General features: G+C 40.2%; 2 protein-coding genes across 8 annotated transcripts; one reads left to right on the top strand and one right to left on the bottom strand.

Moving 5' to 3' along the window:
• Positions 1–3,540: 3,540 nt before the first annotated feature.
• LOC115756986 (nonsense-mediated mRNA decay factor SMG7-like) lies at positions 3,541–11,360 on the bottom strand. 3 transcript variants are annotated; one of them, XM_030697023.2, is made up of 8 exons: positions 11,189–11,360; positions 9,794–9,931; positions 9,110–9,718; positions 8,879–9,001; positions 7,004–7,218; positions 5,005–6,924; positions 4,798–4,916; positions 3,541–4,180 (listed from the first exon to the last, which is right to left on the bottom strand). In XM_030697023.2, exons 2-6 carry the CDS (start codon positions 9,857–9,859, stop codon positions 5,028–5,030), a joined length of 2,910 nt encoding a protein of 969 aa, XP_030552883.1. In that variant the 5' UTR covers positions 9,860–9,931; positions 11,189–11,360; the 3' UTR covers positions 3,541–4,180; positions 4,798–4,916; positions 5,005–5,027. The 3 variants fall into 3 exon arrangements, with proteins under 3 accessions (XP_030552883.1, XP_030552882.1, XP_030552884.1); XM_030697022.2 differs by having other exon boundaries at positions 9,794–9,896; XM_030697024.2 differs by having other exon boundaries at positions 3,541–4,172; positions 9,794–9,896.
• A 3,735-nt stretch (positions 11,361–15,095) lies between these two features.
• On the top strand, positions 15,096–22,923 carry LOC115756985 (nonsense-mediated mRNA decay factor SMG7-like). 5 transcript variants are annotated; one of them, XM_048277185.1, is made up of 9 exons: positions 15,096–15,165; positions 15,309–15,588; positions 16,163–16,255; positions 16,330–16,938; positions 17,040–17,162; positions 18,940–19,154; positions 19,235–21,163; positions 21,257–21,386; positions 22,173–22,923. In XM_048277185.1, the coding sequence occupies exons 3-7, from the start codon at positions 16,190–16,192 to the stop codon at positions 21,138–21,140; spliced, it is 2,919 nt and encodes a 972-aa protein (XP_048133142.1). In that variant the 5' UTR covers positions 15,096–15,165; positions 15,309–15,588; positions 16,163–16,189; the 3' UTR covers positions 21,141–21,163; positions 21,257–21,386; positions 22,173–22,923. The 5 variants fall into 5 exon arrangements, with proteins under 5 accessions (XP_048133142.1, XP_048133145.1, XP_030552881.1 ...); XM_048277188.1 differs by lacking the exon at positions 15,096–15,165 and having other exon boundaries at positions 15,313–15,588; positions 18,940–19,005; positions 19,069–19,154; XM_030697021.2 differs by lacking the exon at positions 15,096–15,165 and having other exon boundaries at positions 15,313–15,588; positions 16,160–16,255.
• The last annotated feature ends 1,927 nt before the right edge of the window (positions 22,924–24,850 follow it).

Below are 24,850 nucleotides of genomic sequence, written 5' to 3'. Positions count from 1 at the left end.
TCAAGATTTATTTTTTTTTCGAATGTTTAGTCTGAGCCGTCCTAACGTTCCGAGAGCGAGAAAGGACGGACAGACGAAAGGAACATTCTTTGGCCAGCATTGTCGGACCGGCGAAGGAAGGCGCGCATTCGAAGGGATTTGGCGATTGCTTAGGACACAACTCATCCATCCAACATGATCTGTGCAAGTACTCGTGTTTTGTACAAATTTAAGAACAATCGACAAGCAGTAGATGGAAGAAATAACACCGAGGACCTACCGCAACACCATAAAACTATAGGAGCAACTCATCCATCCAACATGGTCTGTGCAAGTACTTGTGTTCTGTACAAATTTAAGAACATTCGACAAGCAGTAGATGGAAGAAATAACACCGAGGACCTACCGCAACACCATAAAACTCTAGGAGCAACCAAAAATGGATGTCAAGTAGATACAGTACGATGAAATAAAGGGGGACTAAATGCAGGTGGGTATGTCAGAAATCTGCCATTTCATTCCATTATTGCTATTTTGGTTTGTACAAAACTTGCTGGTGATCAGCATTATTGTGGCATGGTCCATTCAAAAACCAATTTGGTGGTACTCCTTCCATCTAGAAAATTTAATTTATTCTTTTTGAGGGGGAATCAAGTGATCTGCTCATTCACTTCTTGCAGCTACTTAAAAGCCTAACAAAGTCCCCACCTTTAAATTCTTTGTCCAATCTTTTTTATGAAGAACGGCTGCACCTGAATCGAGCTCTCTGCATCAAGCTCAGGAAAAATCTCTCGTTAACATCACCAACCGAAATAATATGTGAGCCGATCGTAACAAATGTAGAACAAACACAAGAGTTTGTGTTTGCAATTGATGGTATGGAAGGAAAAAAAAAGAAAGAACAAACTCGTCAAGCACACATGAACATACACAAGATCTATATTGTTAGAGTAATTGAATATTATACTAGCTTAAGTTTTTAGAACAATTGGCAGTGATATCGAGTCTTGAACATGAAATTATTCACATTTGATGTGTTGTGGGAAATCAAACCTATATTGCGTGCCAAAATCCAGATATAAAAGTCGGCGGGACTTATGTTGCCTCAACCTTGCATGGAGTATAGACCTATGTTTTTCAGGTATTCATTTTTGTTGCGATAAATCATATCATGGCTTATCACATTCTTTTTATAATTGCGACATGGCTAGACCTAGTAAGGTTGAGATGCACATACGAGTTGCGTTAGGAAAGGCTCGATGTAGTGTGGAAAAGTTAATATATCCCAATTGGTTCATAATTTATTAGCTTAAATTTTTAAGTTTTAAGTGAATGTGTGCTCAACTGGATATATTGATATACTCGATCTTGACCTCTCTCTCGATGATTTAAACTTTTAAGTTTTAAGTAGGAGATGAGGACGTTTTGCCAACATTCGAGCGTACGTCATGTTTTACCTCTTATGTGTGGTGTAGTGCCATTCTACTACTACTACTACTGCTGCTGATACTGCATGATGACTTGGTGAGTGAATTTTTGAGTGCCGACTTTCTTTGAAGCTCTTTTTTTTTTTTTTTGTGTGTGTGTGTGTAATTTCTGGTGCATCAATGGTGTAAAAATATTAACTATAGGGAAAACAAGTAATTCCTTACCTTTTCCCCGTTACTGTAGTTATAAAGTGAAACTTCACTGTGGTGCCATCTTTCAGGCAAAAGATGCAAACCAGAGCACCGCTTTTCCCTTAACAAAATTCTTTAGATATGTCCAATTTATTCATACCGAATAATTTCGAAGACGCGCGTGTTAATAACTATTTTGATGATTCAAAAGAAGCACGTTAGCATAACGGTATGATTCGAAGAAAACTTGATATTGAACATTTTAGATATAGTTTCGACTTGCTTAGGTCACAAGATAGTCTGGGTGTGGAATCAAAAGAGCTAAAATCTTGATTTAAGTGTTGAATTCGTTCACCATGTGTGACCCAGAGATGTTCCTGACAAGAGAACCTTTCCACGATTCAATAGTCGACCTTGCTTTAACAAGGGAAATGTTTGCTTCTTATCGTTGCCGTCGTTGCTGCTTCTCTGGGTGTTCTGCTTCACTACGTCGCATTTTAGAATTAAACGCAACGCTAATATTACGTACCAACTAGATATTTGGAATTTTTTTTTTTTTTTTGGGTTCAAAGTAGCATTTCATTCATATCTGCAATAAAACAGAAAAATATCACAGTCCAACTGTTATAACTTCAAAGAACAACAATATCCAAATAACAAAATAAATCATCAGAACAATGATAAAGGCAAATCTATAAGTTCTTCAAACCAAAATTGATGGTCGATCACTGAATTCGTCTTCGGTAATGAGCACACACACTAAGATCTTCATATATTGCTATGGTTTTACCTTTCAGCAGTGCGCCCCTAGGTTCGGCATCCCCAATACTATCACCATGCAGAATAAGAATGTTAAACGAGCATATATATGATAGTGAGAGTAAAACCTTCACCAAACTATTCCGATCTCCTTCAAAACTAAACTTGTACGCTAACGAAATTCGAGGAAAGCGAAACCCTAAAAACATACACTAAAAAACTCTTTGAAACTGGAGAGAGAAGCTTCCAAATCTAGAGTAGATTGGAAGAAAAAAGCTCCACGGATAAAAGAAAAGCAAAAAAAAAAAAAAACAGAAAACTAAATCTGTTAATGAAAATGGGAGGGGAGGGAGAGATCTAGCTCAAACCCTTCCCTTCATAGAGAAAGAAGAAAAACCTATGTGAAGATGGAAGGGAGAGGAGAGGAGGTGGCGGTTAGGGGTGAAGAAAAAAGACTGCGACATTTGGAACTTCGAAAATACTGAGTATATCTCTTTAGGTTATGGATTTATGATGAGAAATCAGTGGAAATACCCACTACTAAAATAAAATAAAAAATTCCCATCCTATTGAATTGTAATCTCTCGAATTTGTGTAAGCAAACATATTATTCTATTTAATTTTATTAGATGATATAAGATTGTGCCAATTAAAAGCCTAGATGCCGCTTTTTCGTACTTGTTAGTTTCATTTTGGTGTCGTTCACTACGCAAAACTGTTCTCAATTAAAGTCATGATTCACATCTATCGGCCCATCGCCATCGCCATCTCCATCACCGTGCCTCTGCTAGATGGGATCAGCTCCATCCTCGGGCTGCAGTGATTAATGGTAGATCGGAGACGCGTTTACATTGACTTCTCCTTAGTACCTTTCAAGATAGAAGACGATGCACAATGATCCGGTTCCATCATCACAGATTTGGTAGGACACAGGATTCACGTTCGCTGCAACGTGATGAAACTAATCTACCCAATGACAACGGAAATTTTTACTCGGCTTGTTCTTTTTGTCATCGATTATTAGCACAGTCAAGCACCTGTCGACAACTAAAGATCCCATAGACAAGTTCTCTGGAGAGAGAGAGAGAGAGCCCAGAAAGCTCACTTGCGAGACTACGAAACTATCGGAGCTGCTCGGATAAGCACGAGACCTGATTCTAGACCAAATTCGAAGAGCATAGAATCCAGAACAGCAGGTCAGTATCGAATCAACATGAAGTAATCCATATGTCTAGCCAATTGTGTGACAATATATAAAAAGCATGGCGCAGACAGACGCACCGACACTAAAAAGGAGAGCACGAGGACTTTATTGTGCTGAAGCTCGACCTGGACTTCAACAAAGACGAGACAAACTAAGTCTTCTATCTCGGTTCTTCAAACCACTAAAGCAAATATGGAAATGCAGATACTCGGTTCCAGACATGTCATCTATCCATTACTCAGACTCGACCCCATCACATAGCTCTGGATGGGATTATTCTCATCAAATACCACCCCGGCATAGGCCAGACAGTGCCAAAGTCATGACTGGAGCTCTCGAATTTCTGACGGGCTGATCCAACAAAACGCTTCCGCCAATCGCAAACTGCCAACACTAGATGCCCAAACTCATCATGTGACAACCCAGTAGAACAGAGAGCATGCCATCCACATTCCATCATTCAGATATAATAATAATCCCCAACAGTTAATGATCTCAGTATCCAACATATCTTTTGACCACTGTCACCGATGCAGCTGCTTACGAACCTGGCATTAGAAAAATGCTCGACTTCCTCAAGATTTCCTCCTGAGCTCCCAAGCTTGGCTTACCTGTTCAACTGAAAGAGTCACAGTCAAGACAAGAACAGATTCCAAAAAGAAAGAAATGGCACAAAACCTGCTGTACTACATTTGGTATGCAAAATTGGTGTATTAAGCATGTGGCAGACTCTTATTACGACAACTGTTTTAAATGTCTACTTGTAGTCTGGCACAACATTTGGTATATCAATTTTGTAAACTAGTCTTCATATACCTAACATTATTCAGAACATAAACTTCTGGATCAGAGGGAATACAGCTATCCCTAACTCAAATCAAGAAATGCATGTCACTTTCTAAGAAATAAAGAAGATACAAGGAAAGCCGAGAACAAGAGACTGCATTGAACAAATGTGACAACTGCTAAATTTGTCCTACAAATAGACAATGCTGACACAATCAACTTTAGCCTGCAAAACCTAGTTTCTCAAGGCATTTTTTTTTTCCTTTGGATGGGAATTCATAACGCCTAATTAGTAAAGTCATTGTTGAGAGATTTAATAGGGCTTCTCTGAGTCATCTGGCTCCAATTTACTCATCAGCTAAGTTTATTAACCAAACAAAGGCTAATTTAGTTGGTAATTCTCATTTCTCGGGGGTTGAAACACAATAATTGTGAACAAAGAAATCTCACTTGCTAAGTAGAACTTCCAATCTAAAAGCCAAGGCCATCCATACTCCAACAGAAACTTAGCATTGATAGATCCGCCTAACTGGAGCTTGATACGGCAGAGGGCCTCACCAAAATCATTCCTGACAAAAACAGATACATTTAGTTCCCACTCCATAAGGCAGCAGATTGACCACACACTCTTAAGAGTTATCGTAAACTTAACCATACCACAATATGCTGTCACATTGATCTCACACAAAATGACGACCTGTCCAGACTGATCCTTGGTACTGCTCTGGCAAAGGACCAAGCTGTGGGTTCCCATTAATCATTTGCTGAGTTTGCTGCATCTGCTTCTGATGCTCCACAGTCTCGTGATCATGCCAGCCTTTATGATTCTCCGTTTGGTGGACCGATGGAACTTGCTTTCCTGGAAACGGGAAGCTGACTGTCCCAATTGAAGCCGCACTGCTACTAATGGGCGGCAAGTTAGCAAAAGACGAATAACTGATGGAATTGTCCCCAATGCCCCCAAATGCGGAAGACATCTGATACCCATCCAACCAGCTATAATTGTCCAACATTTGGTTCTGATAGGTCAAGTCTAAACCAGAAAAGGGTCCATTGGCCTGCTTAGGAACAGCACTAAAACCAGGGGGAGGACCAATATGTCTGATTGGCCGAGCAACTGGTTTCTTCTTCAAACCTACAGGAGAAGCAGATGATGGCTTTGCAGCCAAAGCATCAACACTAACTCCAGAAGACATGAGAGGATTATATATGAATGAAGGAACCACAGCATCTGGAGCATTGGCCTGATTCAGAAACAAGCTGTCACTATTAATAGCAGACTGTCTGATTGGAAATGAATTAACAGCAGGGAAAAAGTTGACCGTGTTCTCATTGATCTCAGCATGTGCCAGATGCCCATTCTCCAGCATCCTTAGATCTTTGAAGCTATTAGACAGCAAAGTTTCCTCTGTCAACCAATTTGAAGTATGTGATTTGATCGGCTGTAAATTACCAGCAGAAACAGGGTTCCACGAAAAAGCATCTGAAGTGGTCAAATGCAGAGAGTTATCCGGAGGCCCTGACATAGAAGCAATTGAGAAGGGTTGATCGCTTCCAAAGGCATTTTTCTGTGGCTGCTCCAACATCTTAGAAGAGACCATATTTTGAACAGCAGTGTTTGTTTGCTTCTCTGCTGCCGTCGGCTTAAAAACAATCTCTTCATCTTCCTCTTCCCCCTCCACATATAGTTGAGAATTCGACAGGAACTCTTTCGATTCCACGGCCATTTGCACTCCATTTTCTAGCAACATGTCATTTGCCTTAGGCACAGTAGACTCGGGAGGCCGAATGTCCTCTGCTGACAGTTGACTCTCCACACCAATGACAAATTTCTTAGCCTTTGAGTCATACCAAACTGTTTCATTATTGATTTCAACCCCTCCTACAAGCACTTTCCCAGCTGCAAGAGTTCTTTTAACACGAGCATTTTTTTCCTTGATCCCTTCGCTTCCAAAAGAATGCTTTCTTGAAAAGTCCAAAATGGTTTGTGCGGGAACAAGCGGCAGAAATCCTCTCAACTCAAAATCTTCCCACAAAGCAAGGCGGTTTCCAGTTTCCCCTTCTTCATATCTGCTCATGTTATCAAAGCAACTTTCATCGTCACAGTCATCTATGGACATCGACCCGATTGACAAAAGCTTATTCATAAGAGAGATGTAATGACGCCACAAATTTGATCTAACAGTTGCCTGCTTCTCATCAACATCGCCGCCCGTGGCAACATCAGGATAAGATGCCAACCATTCCACAAAGACCAAAATGCCAGGTAAGAGGTAACTCAAAGAAGGATCACAAACTTGTTCGCATCTCTCCATCACAAGTCCCATGATCTCAAAAACCGCAGTCAATGCATTCTGAAGGAGTACAGCACGCTGGACGATTTCTGCATAACTCTGGCCTTCACTCTCGCGTTTCACATTATGAATAGTATATATAAGGATAGACACAAGCCTGATAATGAAAAGACCATTCTCAAAAGCATCATTTCCAAAACGCATCTCTTCTTCCGGCCCAGAGGACATAAGATCACATAAACCAGTGACAACCAAAGAGAGGACTTCTGCAAAGGTCTCCAAGCTACACCAAGAATGCCAATATAAACAGCAAATACACCATGAAAATAGAAAAAAGCAAAAAACTACTAATAAGCACTTACCTTGTTCGAGTGAACAGAATCCCATTTAGACGGACAAAATGGATGCAAAGTGAGTTGTAGGTATCATGGGTGTTGGAGTTACTTTCTCTCAAAGTTGCAGCTTCAGCAACAGTATCTTTAGATGCAAGCTTGGCTGGCTGTCCTCTCACTTTTCCAGCAGACCGAACCACGGAAGTTTTAGCATCCCCATGCAGTAGAGAGAAACTCTGACGATTCTGACAATTCAATAAAAGGTAAAAACAAATATGTCAACTACCTTTTTCCCCAGACGCACCAACACAAAAGGCACCATAAATAAGTGCTTGCTAAAATAAGCAATGCCGACATTAATTACCAAACAATTTCCTAGCTTTTTAGGTTGAGTGCTACAACCTCATCATATAGTTTACATTACATATCCAAAATGCTTATCAAATTAAGTGAAAACCCGAGAGACTTGTCACCCTAACAAATAAACAAATTATAGCAACGAAAATCTCCAATGCAAAATGTTTTTCAAAGTACCATCTTTCAGTAGGCAATTATAATGACTCCATCTGGACTCCAAAACTGAGGAAGTGCACAACCCTTCCATGACTAATGAGTAATGAGATTCCCCATTAATGTATATGTTAACACCATTCCAGCTGATATTTGGATCATTGCAATTGTATTTACTTTATGCAAACTCCCCTTAAATAAAAATGATTCCATATGAAACCCAGATGTTCTTACCAGCTCACCAATGTTTGAGGAGCGTATTTTTATATGCTTCATACTTGAGACCCCAATCGTTAAGGAGTTTATGATCAAGTCAGCGGAGTACAATACTGAACATGGTTAAGACCCGTGTAGATCCAGGTGGGATCTTGACTCTAGTCCCAATACTACGCATCCCTCTTTAATTTAAATTTAGGCCTTTTCAACACTTTTGGAGAGCGGTGGTGGAGGAGGAGAAAGGAAATGACATCTCTCAATGCCATAATACATAAACTATGGCAGTAGAGTACAATACCGAACATGGTTAAGACTGATCCTGTGTAGATCCAGGTGGGATCGTGATTCTACTCCCAATACTACATGTCCCACTTTAGCTTAAATGTAGGCCTTTTCAACATTCTGGAGAGTGGTGGTGCAGGAAGAGAAAGGAAATGACATCTCTCAATGCCATAATACATAAATTAGGTCTAAAGTCTCAATGGCCAAGAGCCATCATGCTCTCAAAACAAGCTTTTAGGCCCATTTAAAACAGTAGCAAAAGAAAATTAGAAGCAAGCCATGAGAATATGTCGTGAGAGATGCCACTTTCTTCCTCCTCCTGTACCGCCACTCTCCAATAATATGACAGACACCCATATCCATTTTGTTTCTCTTTCTTCACACCACTTTCCTGGTGAGCAGCGTCAACATCTCCAGTTCTTCCTCTTTGAATTTTTCCTTGTTGTCTGGTGCATCTGATTATGGGTTTGTCATATGCACTTTTGTTTATCCTCTATGCGGTTAGATCCTATGCATGCTTCTTTGAGATATATCTTTCTTGACAGTCCTCGATTTCTCTCAAATTAAGAGCTCTACATTTGAGCTTTGTTCCTCTTTCTAAAAAAAATATGCAAGTAACTGACAATTTGTACATATAGTCGTCTTGCTCAATTTGTTGCACCCTAAAATCCTTGATGAAGATCTTACCTTCAATCCAAAAACAACCAAGAAAATCTTAGGACCCAATCCTAACTCTTCTCTCAAGACTCAATACAATAGACATCAGAAAAGAAGATAAGAAACGTAGCATCTATGAGATTGGAGTATCACACGACAAAAATTCAACAATCTAAGGAACAAAACCTACAAAATCACAAGCTAGAATGTCAGTACTTCATTGTATCTTGAAAGGAATACCTTTTCGAAGGCCACAATCAAGTTGTCCCTTGCAGTAGAACACGGGTTATCCACAGCCAAACTCCGAAAGTATCGGTAAACAGTCAGCAAATCGTCACCAGAATAAGAAGCTAGTATCGCAAGCTGCAGAGAAAGTGAATTGACACAATATAAACATCCAGAAAGCACTATAAAGCTGAACAATTCGCCTCAATAAAAAATTCATAAAATTATTACTAAATAAAATGAAACCTGATGATGTGGATTTCCAATAGACGGCCAAAGAGATGCAGCCTGGAGATAGTAACTTGAAGCTGCTGCATACTCACGAGATTTTGAGTCAGGCTCTCCATACAGTCCTTTGTAGCGTGCAAGGTCACCCAAATAAATCAAGCAACGGTGACAAGATATTAGAACCCTTTTTAGATCCGCCGATTTTTTTCCATCTTTCTCGGACAAAAGTCTGCTGTCTACATCCTCAGAGAAGTAACCAAGAGGGAGACCGTACTTTGATCTGATTTTCAAGATCAAATCATGATAGAACCCAGTTGCTTCAGAAAGGAAAGTCTTAAAATGCAGTCTTATTTTCGTTATTCGATCCGGACGAGAGGAGGGTCCTTTCCCATTGACCGATGCATTTGGATTAGCAGATGCTTGAGCAGCACTATAGTGTGCCCTCAATTCCTCAATTTTCTTGTAGTGCAATTGCCATAGAGCATGCTCAATATTGTGTTTCTCTGAAAATGAATGATCCTCAAGAATTATTGCTTCATAGTTCTCACGCATCTGTTGCCATACGTTTGGGTCAGATGGAATTCGTGCCTGGGCAGACTTCCGACGCTTATTATCCAACTCAATGTTCTGTACAAAGAGGCATGCATCAAAATGCAAGATCACAAGTACTGTCAGCAAATATAATTAGGTAAAGAAAAGTACCTTTTCATAAAGTCGTCGTGCACGCTCCCAAGACGGAGCAGGCATATTATCTGTTGGTATGATCATTATCCATCCACATTAACACCACTTGCCTTCTTGTTTGCTTCAGTGCCATGCAAATCGAGAAACATGTATGAGCTTAAAATGACCAAGAATAATTGATAAATAAAGGTAATGCAGAAACATTAATGCAGTGACACAGCTGTTTGGTGGTGGAAGAGTTTAATAGCTAATTAATGAGAATTTCATGCTTGCACCATGAAATAGCATCACCAATTAAATGCATGAGATGTAGACACGGATTTTGCAATTCAATCAATATCTACAGAAAAGCAACCAGATAATTTTCGTTAGAACAAACTACCCAGAAGAGACACCAAATATTGAATGGTGACTACGTACCAAGTCTGATACTCTTCAAACAAAACCAAAAGGCACAAAATATGGCATGGCACGATCAAACAACAATTTCCCTACAACGTTGTCTTCGGTAGATGTGATTAGAAAGGAAAAGAAGGGGTTCGAACATGTACGGAAGAAAAGAAAGAGAATGGAAATAAATAAATAAAACACTAAGTTATGATAATGTTTGTCGGAATAGAGAATAATGAATCATGACTGCTATGTCCTTTTGTGTAAGAATCATTTAATGAAAGCGCCAATCCTTCCGAATCGCTCCATTTTGGACGGATGCACATAAGATTAACTTCACCTAATCTCTCCTAATCCTTTCCTTTCCACTCCCTTCCCTCCATCCAAACAAGTCAGCATATTTAAAATCCTCTCTCTTCCTACTTAATCTCCTCCAAGATACAAAGTGTAAACTTCTAGAAGGATATTAATGAGAATAGTAACGAAACCTCAACAAAATCGACCCACTGCTCGACGCCATACCATAATTCTGGGGAAAAGCACCAACTGAAACCCACAGACCAACCACTAACGTCGGTTGGCCGGGTGCAATCCACCACAACATGAGGGCACATATCTCATCATGCAAATCACTTTCGACTTCCAGCGATCAAATAGACGATACTGCCAAAAGCCTCTAGTCTCAGCGTTAACCCTATCACCCGATATCTGATCAATGTCCATCTATTAATCAAGCAATAAAGTGAACCGCTACTAGCGAAAAGCTCAATTCTGGCAGCTGTTTCAAGCGGGGCGGGGATCCCGTTGTGAGGCAGAATTGAAACGACAGAATAACAAACACGGCGCTCGGGACACAAAAAACAACGACGACGGACACGATTACCTCCAAGAATTTGCACAGCGAAAAATCGAAAGAACACGCAAGAGATTCTGATATTCAAAATCAGCAAAGATGCAACTAAAAATCGGAGGAAAACAACAACGAGAGGAGATCGTCGATACATGAACCAAAACCGAGTTCACCTGATTCGCCGCAAGGCCGGCGGGTCAGATCGGAGAGACGGGGAGGATCGGAAACCGGCACGGCGATGAGAGAGACGGAGCTAGGAGAGGGAAAGAGGAGACGACGAATCTGGATTGTGGAACAAGAGAGGGCTTTTCTACAGTCCTCGGAGAGAGAACGCGAGAGAAGAAGAGAGGAAGGACCCCCCTTCGAATAATTGCTTTTATACTATTTTAAAATTATTATATGTCCAAATCACAAACTTCTTATCTATAAAAAAATTAAAAATAAAAAATAAAAAGCGGTCGGATTTTATCCGAAAAAGAAATTTCAGGGAAAAGAATAAATACATGAAGATTTGAGCCTAGAGAAGGCCGGTTCGGCCGAACCGCTGATTCTAGTTTGGGTTCGGAACCACCGGTTCCCGAGCTCAACGGCTCTTTTTTCCCGAGTCTCCTTTTTTTTTTTTTAAACGGGTTGGAATCGGCGATTCCGGGCCGGTTCCAAAAATTTAGAAACCGAAACCGGCCCTTGAGGGCCGATTCCGGTTCCGGGCCGCCGGTTCGGGTTGGCCATGTCTATTTGAGCCTATCTAGGATAACTAGCTTAAATTATTTTAGGTTGGCAAAAGTTTAAATTCACATTATTACCTTCATTATTTTTAATTACGTTGCTCGGAAAATTCGGAAAGAAAGACATAAAGCAAGTACTACGAACTTTTTTACGCAAAGGATTGAACGGTTTCAATTGGATTTGATCCGCCGGTTATTATTGCACTATTACCCATAACGGGATTCTTCGAGTGTTTTCCGTGTTACGCATTTCGTCCTTACTAATATAGTAATAGCTTTAATGGAATTCAACGGAAAAAGTTTGAAATTGAAAAATCGAATTTGTTTTTCCATGCAAAGAGATATATTTGCTTCGAATTCCAACTGTAAAATTTGTGCTACAATCGTAATTACATATCTGTTTAAACAACTAAATTTGTCACGAAATAAAATATGAGGACGAAAATTAAACAAAACAATACCATGTGGACCATTTTTTTTTTTTTTTGGGTTGCAATTATCCCTAATTTGTGGAAGATAAGAACATGTGGATATAACTTGAACTCTTGTCATGATTAAAAATTTCCTACCATGAACTACCATAGATAGCCAAACATAAGATTGTTCCCCATAATGTAGCATATTACCAAGCATGATGAGACCTTAATACCATAAATTGAAGATATTGTACTATAAATAGATATTTTAGCTGTTTATTATTATATTACCGTAAATGGGGAACCTACCCCGCTATGAGATACTTTACCATAAAAATCAAATCCTTCTATTGTGAATTACAAATTGATGATTTTTTCCGGATACACGGTACTTTACTATAGATGAAACTGTTCTACGAAACATAACCAAACATGCCATTTTAAATTTCATTGCGAGCAAAGCGATATAACTATGATAACTTGTTAATGCAAGCAAGTCCTTTCTTACATCACAAGATGTTTCACCATGAGTAGAGAGCTCCTTACGAAGCGGTGTATTTTATCATGAACGAAAGTTGTATCATGTACAGGTCGGTTTGATCTCGAGCAAAGCCCTCGGCAACGGAGTGTTTATAGAAAACAAATCAAGTTTTATTTCTGACACCAAACGATAATGTGATTCGATCGCAATCGAATGCCTTTAACAATATTAGTTGAATTTCAATACAAATGAATCATTTTTCATTTTCTTATATTTAGACAAAAGAAAAAATTATGAAATCCGAATTTTGAATTTGGTGTGAAAAAAAAAAGTGCAAAAAAGAAAAATTGTTTCATCTCTCTATTAATTCCAAAGGGACAGGTTTTCATTGGGTTATCAAAATCGAATGATGATGACAATTTTGGCCAACGGCAGAGACATTTATGTAACTCAACCTCTCTTTAAGACGCCGCCAATTTGGCTGCCGGTACCGGTGAAGTCATTGTCTTCGAAAGTTCTTATCCTCTTGGTCAAACCCGTTGACCAGTGGCAACGGCCAACGATATTGATTATTTAGTATTGTTTTCCTTTTTTTTAAATCTAATTTGTCTTTTACGACCTTCGGAGGATGTTCCGGTGAACGGCCCAATTTTTTTTTTTTTTTTGGTGACATGAGAAGGTGATATATGTGTAAAACTGATGAAGTCGTCCCCATTCATCGGCCGGCATACATCGTGTTTGGTCGTTAGGGGTGAGCATGATTCAAGTAAGTTCTCTCAGAAATCAAAGATCGGACCAGCGATCCCGATTTTCAATTTTTGAAATCGAGATTGGATCGGACCACCGATCTTGGTGGGCGGTCCATCGACGACCAACACTCCTTTCATTGGTTGGACCTCGACTTTGTAGTTGTACTCGCCATCCTCCCCGAAAGCTCCCACCTTTCTCTCATCCCCTGTTTCTGCAACCTCCTTCAGGGTTGTCTCCTCCAACCTCCTGTCAGAAGCCTCCTCCCGTCGGTGCACACTAAAAGCTTCACTCTCCCTCTCTCTGGGAGCTTCTGGCAGCTTCAAGTTAATGCAGAGGATCGATTTTAAAATCTAACGAAAAACCAGCTTGACCCAACAAAATCACTAGCTGCCTTCTCAAACGAGTCTAGATAACATACCCTTTGTTCTTGAAAATAAAAAATAAAAAATTAAAAATTTATCGGCCCTAGTGAACAGTCCATCGGTCCGGTTTCTTATAAATCCGGGAACCGGATCGCCTAGACACCAATTTCATCTTAATCGGGGACTGGATTGATGACTTCCAAAATTAAACCAATTCTGCGGTCTTGATCACTACGATCTAAAGAAGCCACCACATAAATGGTGGCGCTGATCGACCACCATGAATAGAAGGTTGGTGCCAACCCGGTCTTGGCATGTAACCCTAACATGGCGCCCGAGCTCTCATTAAAAAAAACTAAGCGAGTATTTTTGAACTACTATGAATGATAATTTTATTGATCATGTGAATCATTGTTGTTTTTACCATGTTCGGTCCTTTAAAAGAACACACACTAAGGGGGCATTAGTAATGTAACTTCTGAAATAGAAATCCGTTTGATAAAAAATTTTGGTTCCGAAGTAAATTTTCACTTCTGAAGTAAATTTTCACTTCTGAAATTGTTTGTTCCCCAATTTGAGAAGTTAAAAAAAATAGCTTCTCTAATTCAATAAGTTCTTCTCGCTTCACCTTTTTTTTTATTATGCCCTTACCCTCTTTTCAATCATACCCACCCCCGCCAACCTATGCCACCGGGGATTGTCATCGGCCGCCGCCCACCACCGACCTCCATTGGCCGCCGCCCACGACCATCGCTAACCGCCGACCATCGCCTGCCCCCTACCCATCGCAAATCTCCGTCGCCAGCTACCCGCCAATTGCCCCCAATAGCCAATCATCACCGACCTCCGCCGGCGACCACCCATCACCGATGCAACTACCGACCACCACCGACCTCCGTCGGCTAACGCCAACCTCCTCCCACCGCCAACTTTCACTAGTTGCGATCGTCGCTAACCGCCGATCTTCGCCGATCGCCAGAGTAAAAAATAAATAATAAATTTTTATTTTCATTTTTAAAAATTAAATAATATTTAATAATACAATTTATTTTTAAAGAATTTTAAAAAGTTCAAAAAATGAAGTAGAAATTTTTCAACTTCCGATAATAATTTTTCATAGAATATTTTGTGTTAATAATATTTCAGAAGTAAAAATTTCCAACCATTATCAAACGAATTTTTTTGATTAGAAATAATTTATGGAGTAAGAAAAATCAACTTCTACTTTTGAAGAGAAGTAGAAAAATTAACTTCTGATCACAAATGAATTTCCGAAGCAAAAGTGTTACTATGCGCACCTTCACGGACCGATCATTGCTGTTGAATTGAAGAGCGACGAGGAGTTGACGTTGGTGGCGCTGATCCGCTTCTGCCGAACACGACGGCTCGTCGTTTCGGACCTTTCCACCCTCCATGGTACGAAGACTCCGCCTCTCTCTCTCTCTCTCTCTCTCTCCAGTATTTTCCTAATCCCTTATCCTTTGGTTTTTCAATATTTTGTATTTCAGCTTTTCCTTTCGAATTAATAATAACGCCTCAGATTGACCGGTAATAATAAGTCATCGAGGGGATCAGATTTCTCGATTGGCGACCGGTCGAGGAGGTAAAAAGCGTGGGAGAGAGATCCGAGCGGTCGAGATTACGCTGGCGGCGATCTAACGGCTGAAGAGTCGGTGGGAGGGTCTCACGAGACGACCATAGAAAGTCGCTCGCGGATTTTCTATTTCTCGTCTCCTCTCTCTCTCTCTCTCTCTCTCTCTCTCTCATGGCCGTGCCGGATTTCGCCTCTCTGGTTCGATTCTTGGAAAACCCTAACTCACTGACCGTGGGGCGAATCAGGTAAATCGGTTTCGGTTCATCTCGTGATTGCTTGGATCTTTGTTTTCCGATTTCTTGTTTGAAGCCGTTGGTTTTCAATTTGCATCTGGGAAATTGGGGGAAAGTTTCTCGATTGTCGTCGTCGATTTTCCGAGCTCTTGACGGGATCGCCTGAAAGAGTGACCCGGATGCGAAGAAATTGCTGATTCTTTCAGTGGGAGGGCCACCGATCTGGTCCGACCGAATTTACGCTTTGGCAATAGTGGCGGCTACAGTTGTTTGATCAGGGAATTATAATAATACGTGATGTTTGTTGTCGTTAGGTTGTTCAAGCTAAAGTTATCTGGTAGGTTTTCGAAGCTGCAGGTTTAGCCGTTGAATTTGTGTTTGAATCTTGTGCATTTGATTGATGGTGATAGTCCGTGTGGCAGCATGAAATTCTGTTAAATTAGCAATTTGAGCTGCATTTAACCCCCCCAAACAGCTCTCATGCTGCATTGCTGTTTCTGCATTACCTTTAAGTCATCAATTATTCTTGATCATTTTAAACTTATCTGGTTTTTCAAATTTGCATGGCGTTGAAACGAACAAGAAGGCGAAAAGTGTCGATGCTTGGTGGATAATGATCATTCTGATGGATAGCATGCCTGCTCCATCCTGGGAGCGTGCACGTCGTCTTTATGCAAAGGTGTTTTTCTTCACCTACTTTATTGAGAGATCTATGCTCATGTTTCCACATTTTGATGCATGCTCTTCGTGCAGAACATTGAGTTGGATAATAGGCGTCGTAAGTCTGCCCAGGCACGAATTCCATCTGACCCGAACATATGGCAACAGATGCGTGAGAACTATGAAAAGATAATCCTCGAGGATCATTCATTTTCTGAGAAGCACAATATCGAGCATGCTTTGTGGCAATTACATTACAAGAAAATTGAGGAATTGAGAGCACACTATACTGCTGCTCAAGCATCGGCTAATTCAAATGCATCATTGAATGGGAAAGGACCCTCCACTCGACCCGAACGAATAACAAAAATAAGGCTGCAGATTAAGACTTTTCTCTCTGAAGCAACTGGGTTCTATCATGATCTGATCTTGAAAATCAGATCAAAGTACGGTCTCCCTCTTGGTTACTTCTCGGAGGATGCAGACAATGGGCTTTTGTGTGAGAAAGATGGAAAAAAATCTGCTGATGCGAAAAAAGTTTTAATATCCTGTCACCGTTGCTTGATTTATTTGGGTGACCTTGCACGTTACAAAGGTCTGTATGGAGAACCTGACTCGAAAGCTCGTGAGTTTGCAGCAGCTTCCAGTTACTATGTCCAAGCTGCATCTCTTTGGCCGTCTATTGGGAACCCCCATCATCAGGTTTTGTATATCAATAACCCAACAAAACTTTGAGGGGGTGAATTGCTAGACTTGCTAGTGCTGTCTGGATGTTCATACGTAAAAAATTGCTTTCTCTGCAGCTTGCTATATTAGCTTCGTATTCTGGGGACGATTTGGTAACTATTTACCGATATTTCCGGAGTTTGGCTGTGGATAGCCCATGTTCAACAGCAAGGGACAACTTGATTGTTGCCTTCGAAAAGGTATTCCTTAAGATAAAATGCATTCCTTACATGCTAGGAAAGTAATTCTGCAGGTTTAATTTCTCAAATTATTGAGTTTATTTCTTGCCAGTTTGAGAGATGTTACGTGTCCTGTCTTCTTTTCTGATGTTTATAGTATCACATCTTGGGAGAGTTTATTAGGATCTGGATCCTAAGTAAGATATTACCTTATTCATGGATGGATAGTAGGATCGGATCAAAGATCATAGGGTGCTACAAACGAAGCAACTTATGACGCCTATTCGGATAGATAGTCAATTATCTGCATACGTGAAAAGAGAAAGGAGGCTTAAAAATAGAGCTCAAAATTTGAGAGAAGTTGAGGTGCATACAAGGAAGACATCTTAAAGAGGCAAGCATTCAACTGAATGGACGTTAAAGATAAACAGGCTTCTATATTTATAATTCATCACATTGACACGACAAACAGTCGGTGGATGCACTAGAGAAAGGAATAAAGAATTTAAAGACGAGGAACTGGAGATGGTGATGTTGATCAATAAATGGTGCGATAAGAAAAAGAATAAAATAGAAATGGATTAAGCTAGGGGTGTAAGTGACTCGAGGTACGTGTGAGCTACTCGACTTTGACTCCAAATTACTCGCATTTGGCTCGATTGTTTTCAAGTTCGAGTTGAGTTCAAGGAATTTTAGTACTTTATTGAGTCGTTTTGAACTTGAAAATGCTTGAATCAATTATCTCGTAGGCCTAATCGTGTAAATGTGTTCTATCTATCTCGTTTGTACATATTTATAAAGTAGATAGACTCCGAAATTTTTTTTTTCCAGTCCTGGTGTATTTACAGAATTCAAGCTCAAGTTTGAAAAATCAAGTTCAATCGAACTCAAATCGAGTTGGAGCCTCCTTGAGCTCGAGTATTGAACTGTTTTACGGAGCTTTACTCTATTCCTCCCCTATGTTGGACTGTCAGATTATTGGGGTGCAGGAGAAAGAAATGGACCTTTCAATTCACGTGGCTCTATTCTGCTTTTCTTTATCTACTATGTCAGACCTAGAATTTTTTCCTGAGACCCTGACCTCATGATCTACTCCTGTGGCTTTCTTCTGCTTGTCTTTCTGTTATTGTCAAATGGGCTTTACAGCTTTTTTTGAGAGCATGGTGGATGATCTTCTGAGACTTTAGACCTAATGTATTTTGTGGTTGAAAAGCCTAAATTTAAAGAAAAGTGGAATGTTTAGTATTGGATTGGAAAAAGTGATCCCACCCAGATCTATGTGAGATTAATCCTACTCATGGTCAGGATTATACTCTGCTGAGTGGATGTAGGCTCAGTAACACTCCTAACAATCACGTTCACAAATTTCAAACAGATGCTAAATGCAAATCTCGTTCAATGAGGCGGTAATGCATTTGGGTTTCAAAGACAACATTTTCTTCTGAAGGGATAAATACACATTAATTGGTGATTCTTGTTAGTTTTCCTATGGGCAGTAGCTTCCACGATTTATTTATTTATTTATTTTTCTTTTTTTTTTGGGGGTGGGTTGTGGAATGGGTCAATGTTTGACTGCCTTTTCTCTTAATTTGAAAAAAAAAAAAGCCTGTATATATGTGGTCAACTATATGATAAAAGATTGTAGTGCTTAACAAATTCGCTAGGAATTTTTTTGTTAAGTAGTATCGGCGTGCTGAGTTTTTAGAACTGATTCATGGAGCTTTATGGTGGTGAATTTATGAAAATCTGGAAGTAGTTAAGTTGACAGCCATGTTTTTACCTGTTTTGGAATTGTCAGAACCGTCAGAGTTACTCTCAACTGCATGGAGATGCTAACACTTCTACCGTGCGATCTGCTGGAAAAGGAAGAGGACAGAAAGCCAAGGCTGGATCCAAAGATACCGTTTCTGAAGCTGCAACTTTTAAGGAAAGTAAAGCCAACAGTCATGATACCTACAAATCGCTTTGTATCTGCTTCGTGCGACTAAATGGGATTTTGTTCACTAGAACAAGGTAAATGCTAATTGGTGATTCTTATGCTTTTTACTATTTATGTGTTGTATTTGCTGTTTATTTTGGCATTCATGGCGTAGCTTGGAGACCTTCGCGGAAGTCCTTTCTTTGGTTGTCACTAGTTTATGTGATCTTCTGTATTCTGGGCCAGAAGAGGAGATGAATTTTGGAAAAGATGCTTTCGAGAACGGACTATTCTTGGTCAGACTCGTGGCTATCCTCATATTTACCATTCATAATGTGAAACGCGAGAGCGAAGGCCAGACTTATGCAGAAATAGTTCAGCGTGCTGTGCTGCTTCAAAATGCATTCACTGCAGTTTTTGAGATCATGGGGCATGTTGTGGAGAGATGCGAACAAGTTCATGATCCTTCCTTGAGTTACCTCTTACCTGGCATTTTGGTTTTTGTAGAATGGTTGGCATCTTATCCCGACGTTGCCACGGGTAGCGACGAGGATGAGAAGCAGGCAACTGCTAGATCAAATTTCTGGAGTTATTATGTTTCTCTTATGAATAAGCTCTTGTCAATGGGGTCGATGTCCATAGATGACCATGATGATAGTTGTTTTGGTAACATGAGCAAATATGAAGAAGGAGAAACTGGAAACCTGTTTGCTTTGTGGGAAGATTTTGAGTTGAGAGGATTTCTACCTCTTGTTCCTGCACAAGCCATTTTAGATTTTACAAGGAAGCATTCTTTTGGAAGTGAAGGACACAAGGAAAAAAGTGCTCGTATTGAAAGAACTCTTGCTGCAGGGAAAGTGCTTGTTGGTGCGGTTAAAATCAATGACAAAACAGTTTGGTTTGACTCAAAGGCAAAGAGATTTGTGATTGGTGTTGAGTCCCAAATGTCAGGAGAAGACCGTATTCCTCCCAATTCTCATGTCCCTACGGCAAATGATCTGGTGCTAGAAACTGGAGGACAAACTTCTGTAAAATTTGAAGAACCTCTGCCGAATTCTCAGCTATATGTGGAAGGGGAAGACGAGGATGAAGAGATTGTTTTTCAGCCTACAGCAATGGAGAAGCAAACAGATACCGCTGTTCAAAGTTTCGTTCCTTTGGGGATGCTGGAGCCCCAGAAGAATGACTTTGGAGCTCATCAACCCATGTCAATTGCTTCTACATCAGCACCTCTTGATAAGTTTCTGCATGTGACTACTTCAGATGCATTTTCATGGAACCCCGTTTCGGCTGGTAATCTGCAACCTAACAAATCACATACTTCAAATTGGTTGACAGAAGAAACGTTGCAGTCCAATAGCTTCAAAGATCGAACGATGCTAGAGAATGGGTATCTTGCGCAACCTGAGATCAAAGAGAGCACTGTCAACTCTTTTCCTGTGGTCCATTCAGTTTCCATCAGACAGCCTGCTGTTAATAGCAATGGTTTTTTTCTGAATCAGGCAAATGCTCCAGAAGCTGCGGTTCTTTCGTCCGGATATAATGCTGCCAATTCTTTTGGAGTGAGTGTTGATGCTTTGATTGCAAAACCATCATCTGCTTTTCCTATAGGTTTGAAGAAGAATCCTGTTGCTCGGCCCCTCAGACATCATGGTCCTCCCCCTGGTTTTAATGCTGTTCCTAAGCAAACCCACGGACCCATTTCGGGTTTCGACTTGACTGGTCAGAATCAAATGTTGGATGACTATAGCTGGCTGGATGGGTATCACATATCTTCAGCAATCAAGGGCATCGGGAATAATTCCATAAGTTATCCATCTCATGCAAACTCTCCGCAGATAACTAGCGGTGCTGCTTCAATCGGGACAGTCAGCTTCCCATTTCCTGGAAAGCAGGTCCCTGCAGCCCACCAACTGGAAATACAGAAAGGCTGGCAAGATTATGAGAATTTGGAGCGTCTAAAGCTACAACATGAGAAGCAGGTGCAGCAACCTCAGCAAATAATTAACAGGAACCCACAGCTTGATCCTTTGCTGGAGCAGTACCAAGGATCAGTCTGGACAGGTCGTCATTTTGTGTGAGGTCAATTTGACAGCATCTTGTGGTATGATTAAGCTTTCAGTAACTGTTGGAGTTTGTTGTTGATCTGCTAAACTTATTTAGAGCTAACCTGATAAATTCTTCTTCCTTTTGTCAGGAATGATATTGGTGAATACCCTCACCCTTCTTCTGCCCTATTAAACTCCACTTAGGCGGATCTGTCAATGCTAAGTTTGTGTTGGAGAATGGACGGCTTTGGCTTTTAGATGGGAAGTTGTACTTAGCAAGTGAGATTTCTTTCTCCCAAATTATTTAGCTTCCCTGCATTCCCACCAACCAAAAAAAAAATATATATATATGGAATATCATAACAATAAAAATCTGAGAGTGATAGGGGAGATTTTTTTTGTTTAATATAGCCGATACTGTGACAGGCCATATCGCTTTTCTGAACAATTGACTATACTAACTGAATATTGTAAATTGACATCCAAGGAATAACTAAATGCCATGGGAAACAAGTTTTTGCATGCTAAAGTGGATGATGCCGGCATTGTTCATCCATAGGGCAAATAGAACATTTTGCATTTGTTTAACTCAGTTGTTGGGCCAGAGCCTTCTTTTTTCTGTCATCCCTTATCGTTAGACGAAGAGATGTCTTTCTTGATATGATTGATTGCATGCTTTTTATTCATTAGAAGGTGTACTAAGACTTCTTCCCACATTGGTATAATAATAGATGTGATGGAGTGCCAGTGGCCTTTGAAACTAATGAGTCATATTGAATATCCAATGAGTTTGCCACATCATTTATGCTTTGTTTGAAAAGTTCAAGGAAGGCGGAGGAATGAAGATAATGAGGGAAAATGTTAAATTTCCTTCTCTCCCCTTCACAAGAATTTGATTTTTCTTTTTGTTAATTTTCAATACAGATTTTCCCTCCCCTTTCTGTAGCTTCCCAAACTGAGCTTTAGCGTATCAATTTTGTGGACCAATCTTAGTATAGCAAGCATTGCTCCCTTTTTCTTTGTTTGAGATTGTTCTCTTCTTGACTTTGAATGCTCTTGTATCAGTTGAACAGTAAAACAAGCTTTGAAGCAGAAGTTGATCTTGAGGAAGTTGGACATTTTTAAAATGCCAGGTTTTTATGTGGTGCATCTTCTGGTAATCATGGTGAAGAGTGCTGGATAGTGAGATCATCAGTTGTTGGGGCTTATTATATTATCTAAAGATTTGATGGAATGTGGATGAGGTGAGCACTGTTCGACTACAAGGCTTCTGTCCGAGGGAATGTGATGAGATTTGCCATCTCTGGTGTGGTCAGCTTCCAACGTGGGATGCATTATATTGGATCAGCTTGTCAGAAACTCGAAAGCTCCAGTTATGACTCTGGTTCTGGTCTGTGCCGATGGCATTTGATGAGTATATTCCCGTGAAGAGTCTGAGCAATTGATGTGTCTGGAAATGAGTATCTGCAGTTCCATGTGCTTTAGCGGTCTGAAGAATGAGATAGATGACTTAAAAGTCTCGTTCATGTTGAAGTCAGCTTGAGCTATACAACACAATAAAGTAATCGTACTTTCTTCTTTTTAGTATCGGGCCCGTATTATCTCTTTGGAGACATCTGTTAAAATATTGTCGGGCCATTGTTGTGTCAGCGTCATGCATTTCTATAGATATATGTTGTCATAGATTTGGTTTGACATAAACTTTCTTATGTTGAATATGGTACTATGGTGGTCTACCCTTTATATTCCTATTTGGTATGGTAACAGGTTTTGAGCTTCTCAATTACAAGTTGTTCGCTCGTACAATTGGCTACAATGTTTTCGCCCATTTGCCAGTTTTCTCTATTTACAATGAGCAACACTGGCTTGCGATAAGTTGTCCTAAACCTTTATGGAACATCATTTATGGAACATCATGTAGTCTTCTAGACTTATCACGGGTATAAGTTTTGGTGTCTCAATTGTCCTAAGTCTGTCAATGTTTTCCTCAACCTTTTGTGGATATTTTCAACTGCCGAAGCTCGGGGGTCTTTCCTTCTGTGATTGATGACATAGATGGTCACATTGTGTGGCAGCGAGCTTCTGAAATGATTTAACACGTTAAGGTTGCCTTAATCGAATGATCGAGTCCTCTCATATGCGGCTTGGCAATGGGTCGGAATGGATGTGAAGTCGGGATGTTGACAGCCAGGTGATATTAGTCAGAAATGAGTTCATAATTTATAGACCGTCTTATATTGGACAAGAGCAAGCTTCTGACTCAACTCTTAAGTTAAGACTCATCTTCAAATGTTCATTATGGAAGTACTTTCGAGGGATTTGCGGGTAGGTCGGCGTTGGTTCATCACTGTTCACTGGATCTGGTAGCAACTTTTAAGATAAAGGAGGGTGGAGAAGGAAAGAAATACGATAGGTGTCTTATAAAAGTTGACCCTGATAGAAATTTTTGATATTTGGTTTTGGATTCGTAAATGGAAAGACTGGATTGACAGTGTAGCGGTTGATTCCCTCGGTTTTACCCTGAATGGATCATGCATTGTTTGATATGCATCAAAAGGATAGGACCCGTCCAATGTGAACTTGAATGGGTAGTGAAATTATTTTAGTGCGAATTTCTACTATTTCAGTGTAGACCCGGAAGCTTTAGTGGGCACCCATTGTGTGTAGGCTTTAGCATATGTGATCCATTGGATCATGTGGACCCACGTTTGGTACTCACATGATGGGACGGTTTATATGTATTGGGCATACTGCTTACAATGCTTGCAACAAGATCTCTCGGGGACCCATGTGATAGAAGTGTTAAATGCGATTGGCTTTAGGGAGCAAATCGTGTAGAGCTGAGGTGTTCACTTGATATGCGCAAAAGTTCTAAATCGGTACACTCGTTGATTGTAGATCTGTTAAACGGGGTGGGTTGGATCAAATTTGAGTCAAGTCATAAATGGTCCAACTCAAATTGACTCATTAACCCGTTTATTATCCATTTATATATAATACAAATTTATTGACTCGTACCGACCTATATTACGAAGACACTTCTATATTTAATCTAATCTAAGAAAAATTAATTCTTATAAATTTTTGAAAATACTATATTACTAAATCATTGTGGCAATATTTTTATTTTTTTTATAATTTTAAAAATATAATTTTTTTTTATTTCTTTTAAAATGTGATTTTTTTTATTTTTTTTTTATGAATTTGACCCGATTTATCCTGCTTTGCACCCGTGGTTTATTGCGACATGATTGTCATCTCCATGTGAAAATATTTTTTTTTGGTAAAAAAGTGAAAATAATTGAAGAGCTGCACTTCCGTCTCCTCTTTTGTCCTTTTCATTGCTAAGCCACTCTCTCTATTAAGCTCCCTCCTCCATCCTCCATCTTCATCTGTAACTTTTCTTCATCCCCTTTTTCTGCTTCTTCTTCTGCGATGATGCCCCAGCTTTGTGGCAGAGCTCTCGCGTCCATGGCCACTAAAACTGAGCTCTGCCATAGAGCACCCTCGGCCAAAACCGCCATGGCCGAGCTCTGCTGTGGAGCTCACGCGGCTAGTCGTGTGTTTTCCTTTGGCTAGTTCACCTTTTGTTAGGTGGGGAGCTGCTTGAGGGCGGCCCACTGGAGTGCTGCCTGGTTGCGGCCGCCGCTGTCTTTGGCAGAGGAGGCGCGGCGGTCGAAGACGGTCTCATCCGAGTTCCATGTTCAGGTGGAAAAAAAAAGAAAAAGATAGAAAAAAAGTAA

This window comes from Rhodamnia argentea, chromosome 4, assembly GCF_020921035.1.
Source record: "Rhodamnia argentea isolate NSW1041297 chromosome 4, ASM2092103v1, whole genome shotgun sequence".
NCBI classification, from domain to species: Eukaryota; Viridiplantae; Streptophyta; class Magnoliopsida; order Myrtales; family Myrtaceae; genus Rhodamnia; species Rhodamnia argentea.
Note: the sequence above shows the minus strand (reverse complement) of the source record. Positions and strands in the feature narration are given on the sequence as shown.

What these genes read in the sequence shown, in the direction of transcription:
- LOC115756986 (XM_030697023.2), bottom strand. Translation starts at nt 9,859, where the DNA reads ATGATCATACCAACAGATAATATGCCTGCTCCGTCTTGGGAGCGTGCA. An exon ending in TTGGAAATCCACATCATCAG is followed by an intron (nt 9,002 to 9,109) that starts GTTTCATTTTAT and finishes CTTTCTCTGCAG; the next exon opens with CTTGCGATACTAGCTTCTTA. An exon ending in ATTCTGTTCACTCGAACAAG is followed by an intron (nt 6,925 to 7,003) that starts GTAAGTGCTTAT and finishes TTCTTGGTGTAG; the next exon opens with CTTGGAGACCTTTGCAGAAG.
- LOC115756985 (XM_048277185.1), top strand. Translation starts at nt 16,190, where the DNA reads ATGATCATTCTGATGGATAGCATGCCTGCTCCATCCTGGGAGCGTGCA. An exon ending in CACGTCGTCTTTATGCAAAG is followed by an intron (nt 16,256 to 16,329) that starts GTGTTTTTCTTC and finishes CTCTTCGTGCAG; the next exon opens with AACATTGAGTTGGATAATAG. An exon ending in ATTTTGTTCACTAGAACAAG is followed by an intron (nt 19,155 to 19,234) that starts GTAAATGCTAAT and finishes TTCATGGCGTAG; the next exon opens with CTTGGAGACCTTCGCGGAAG.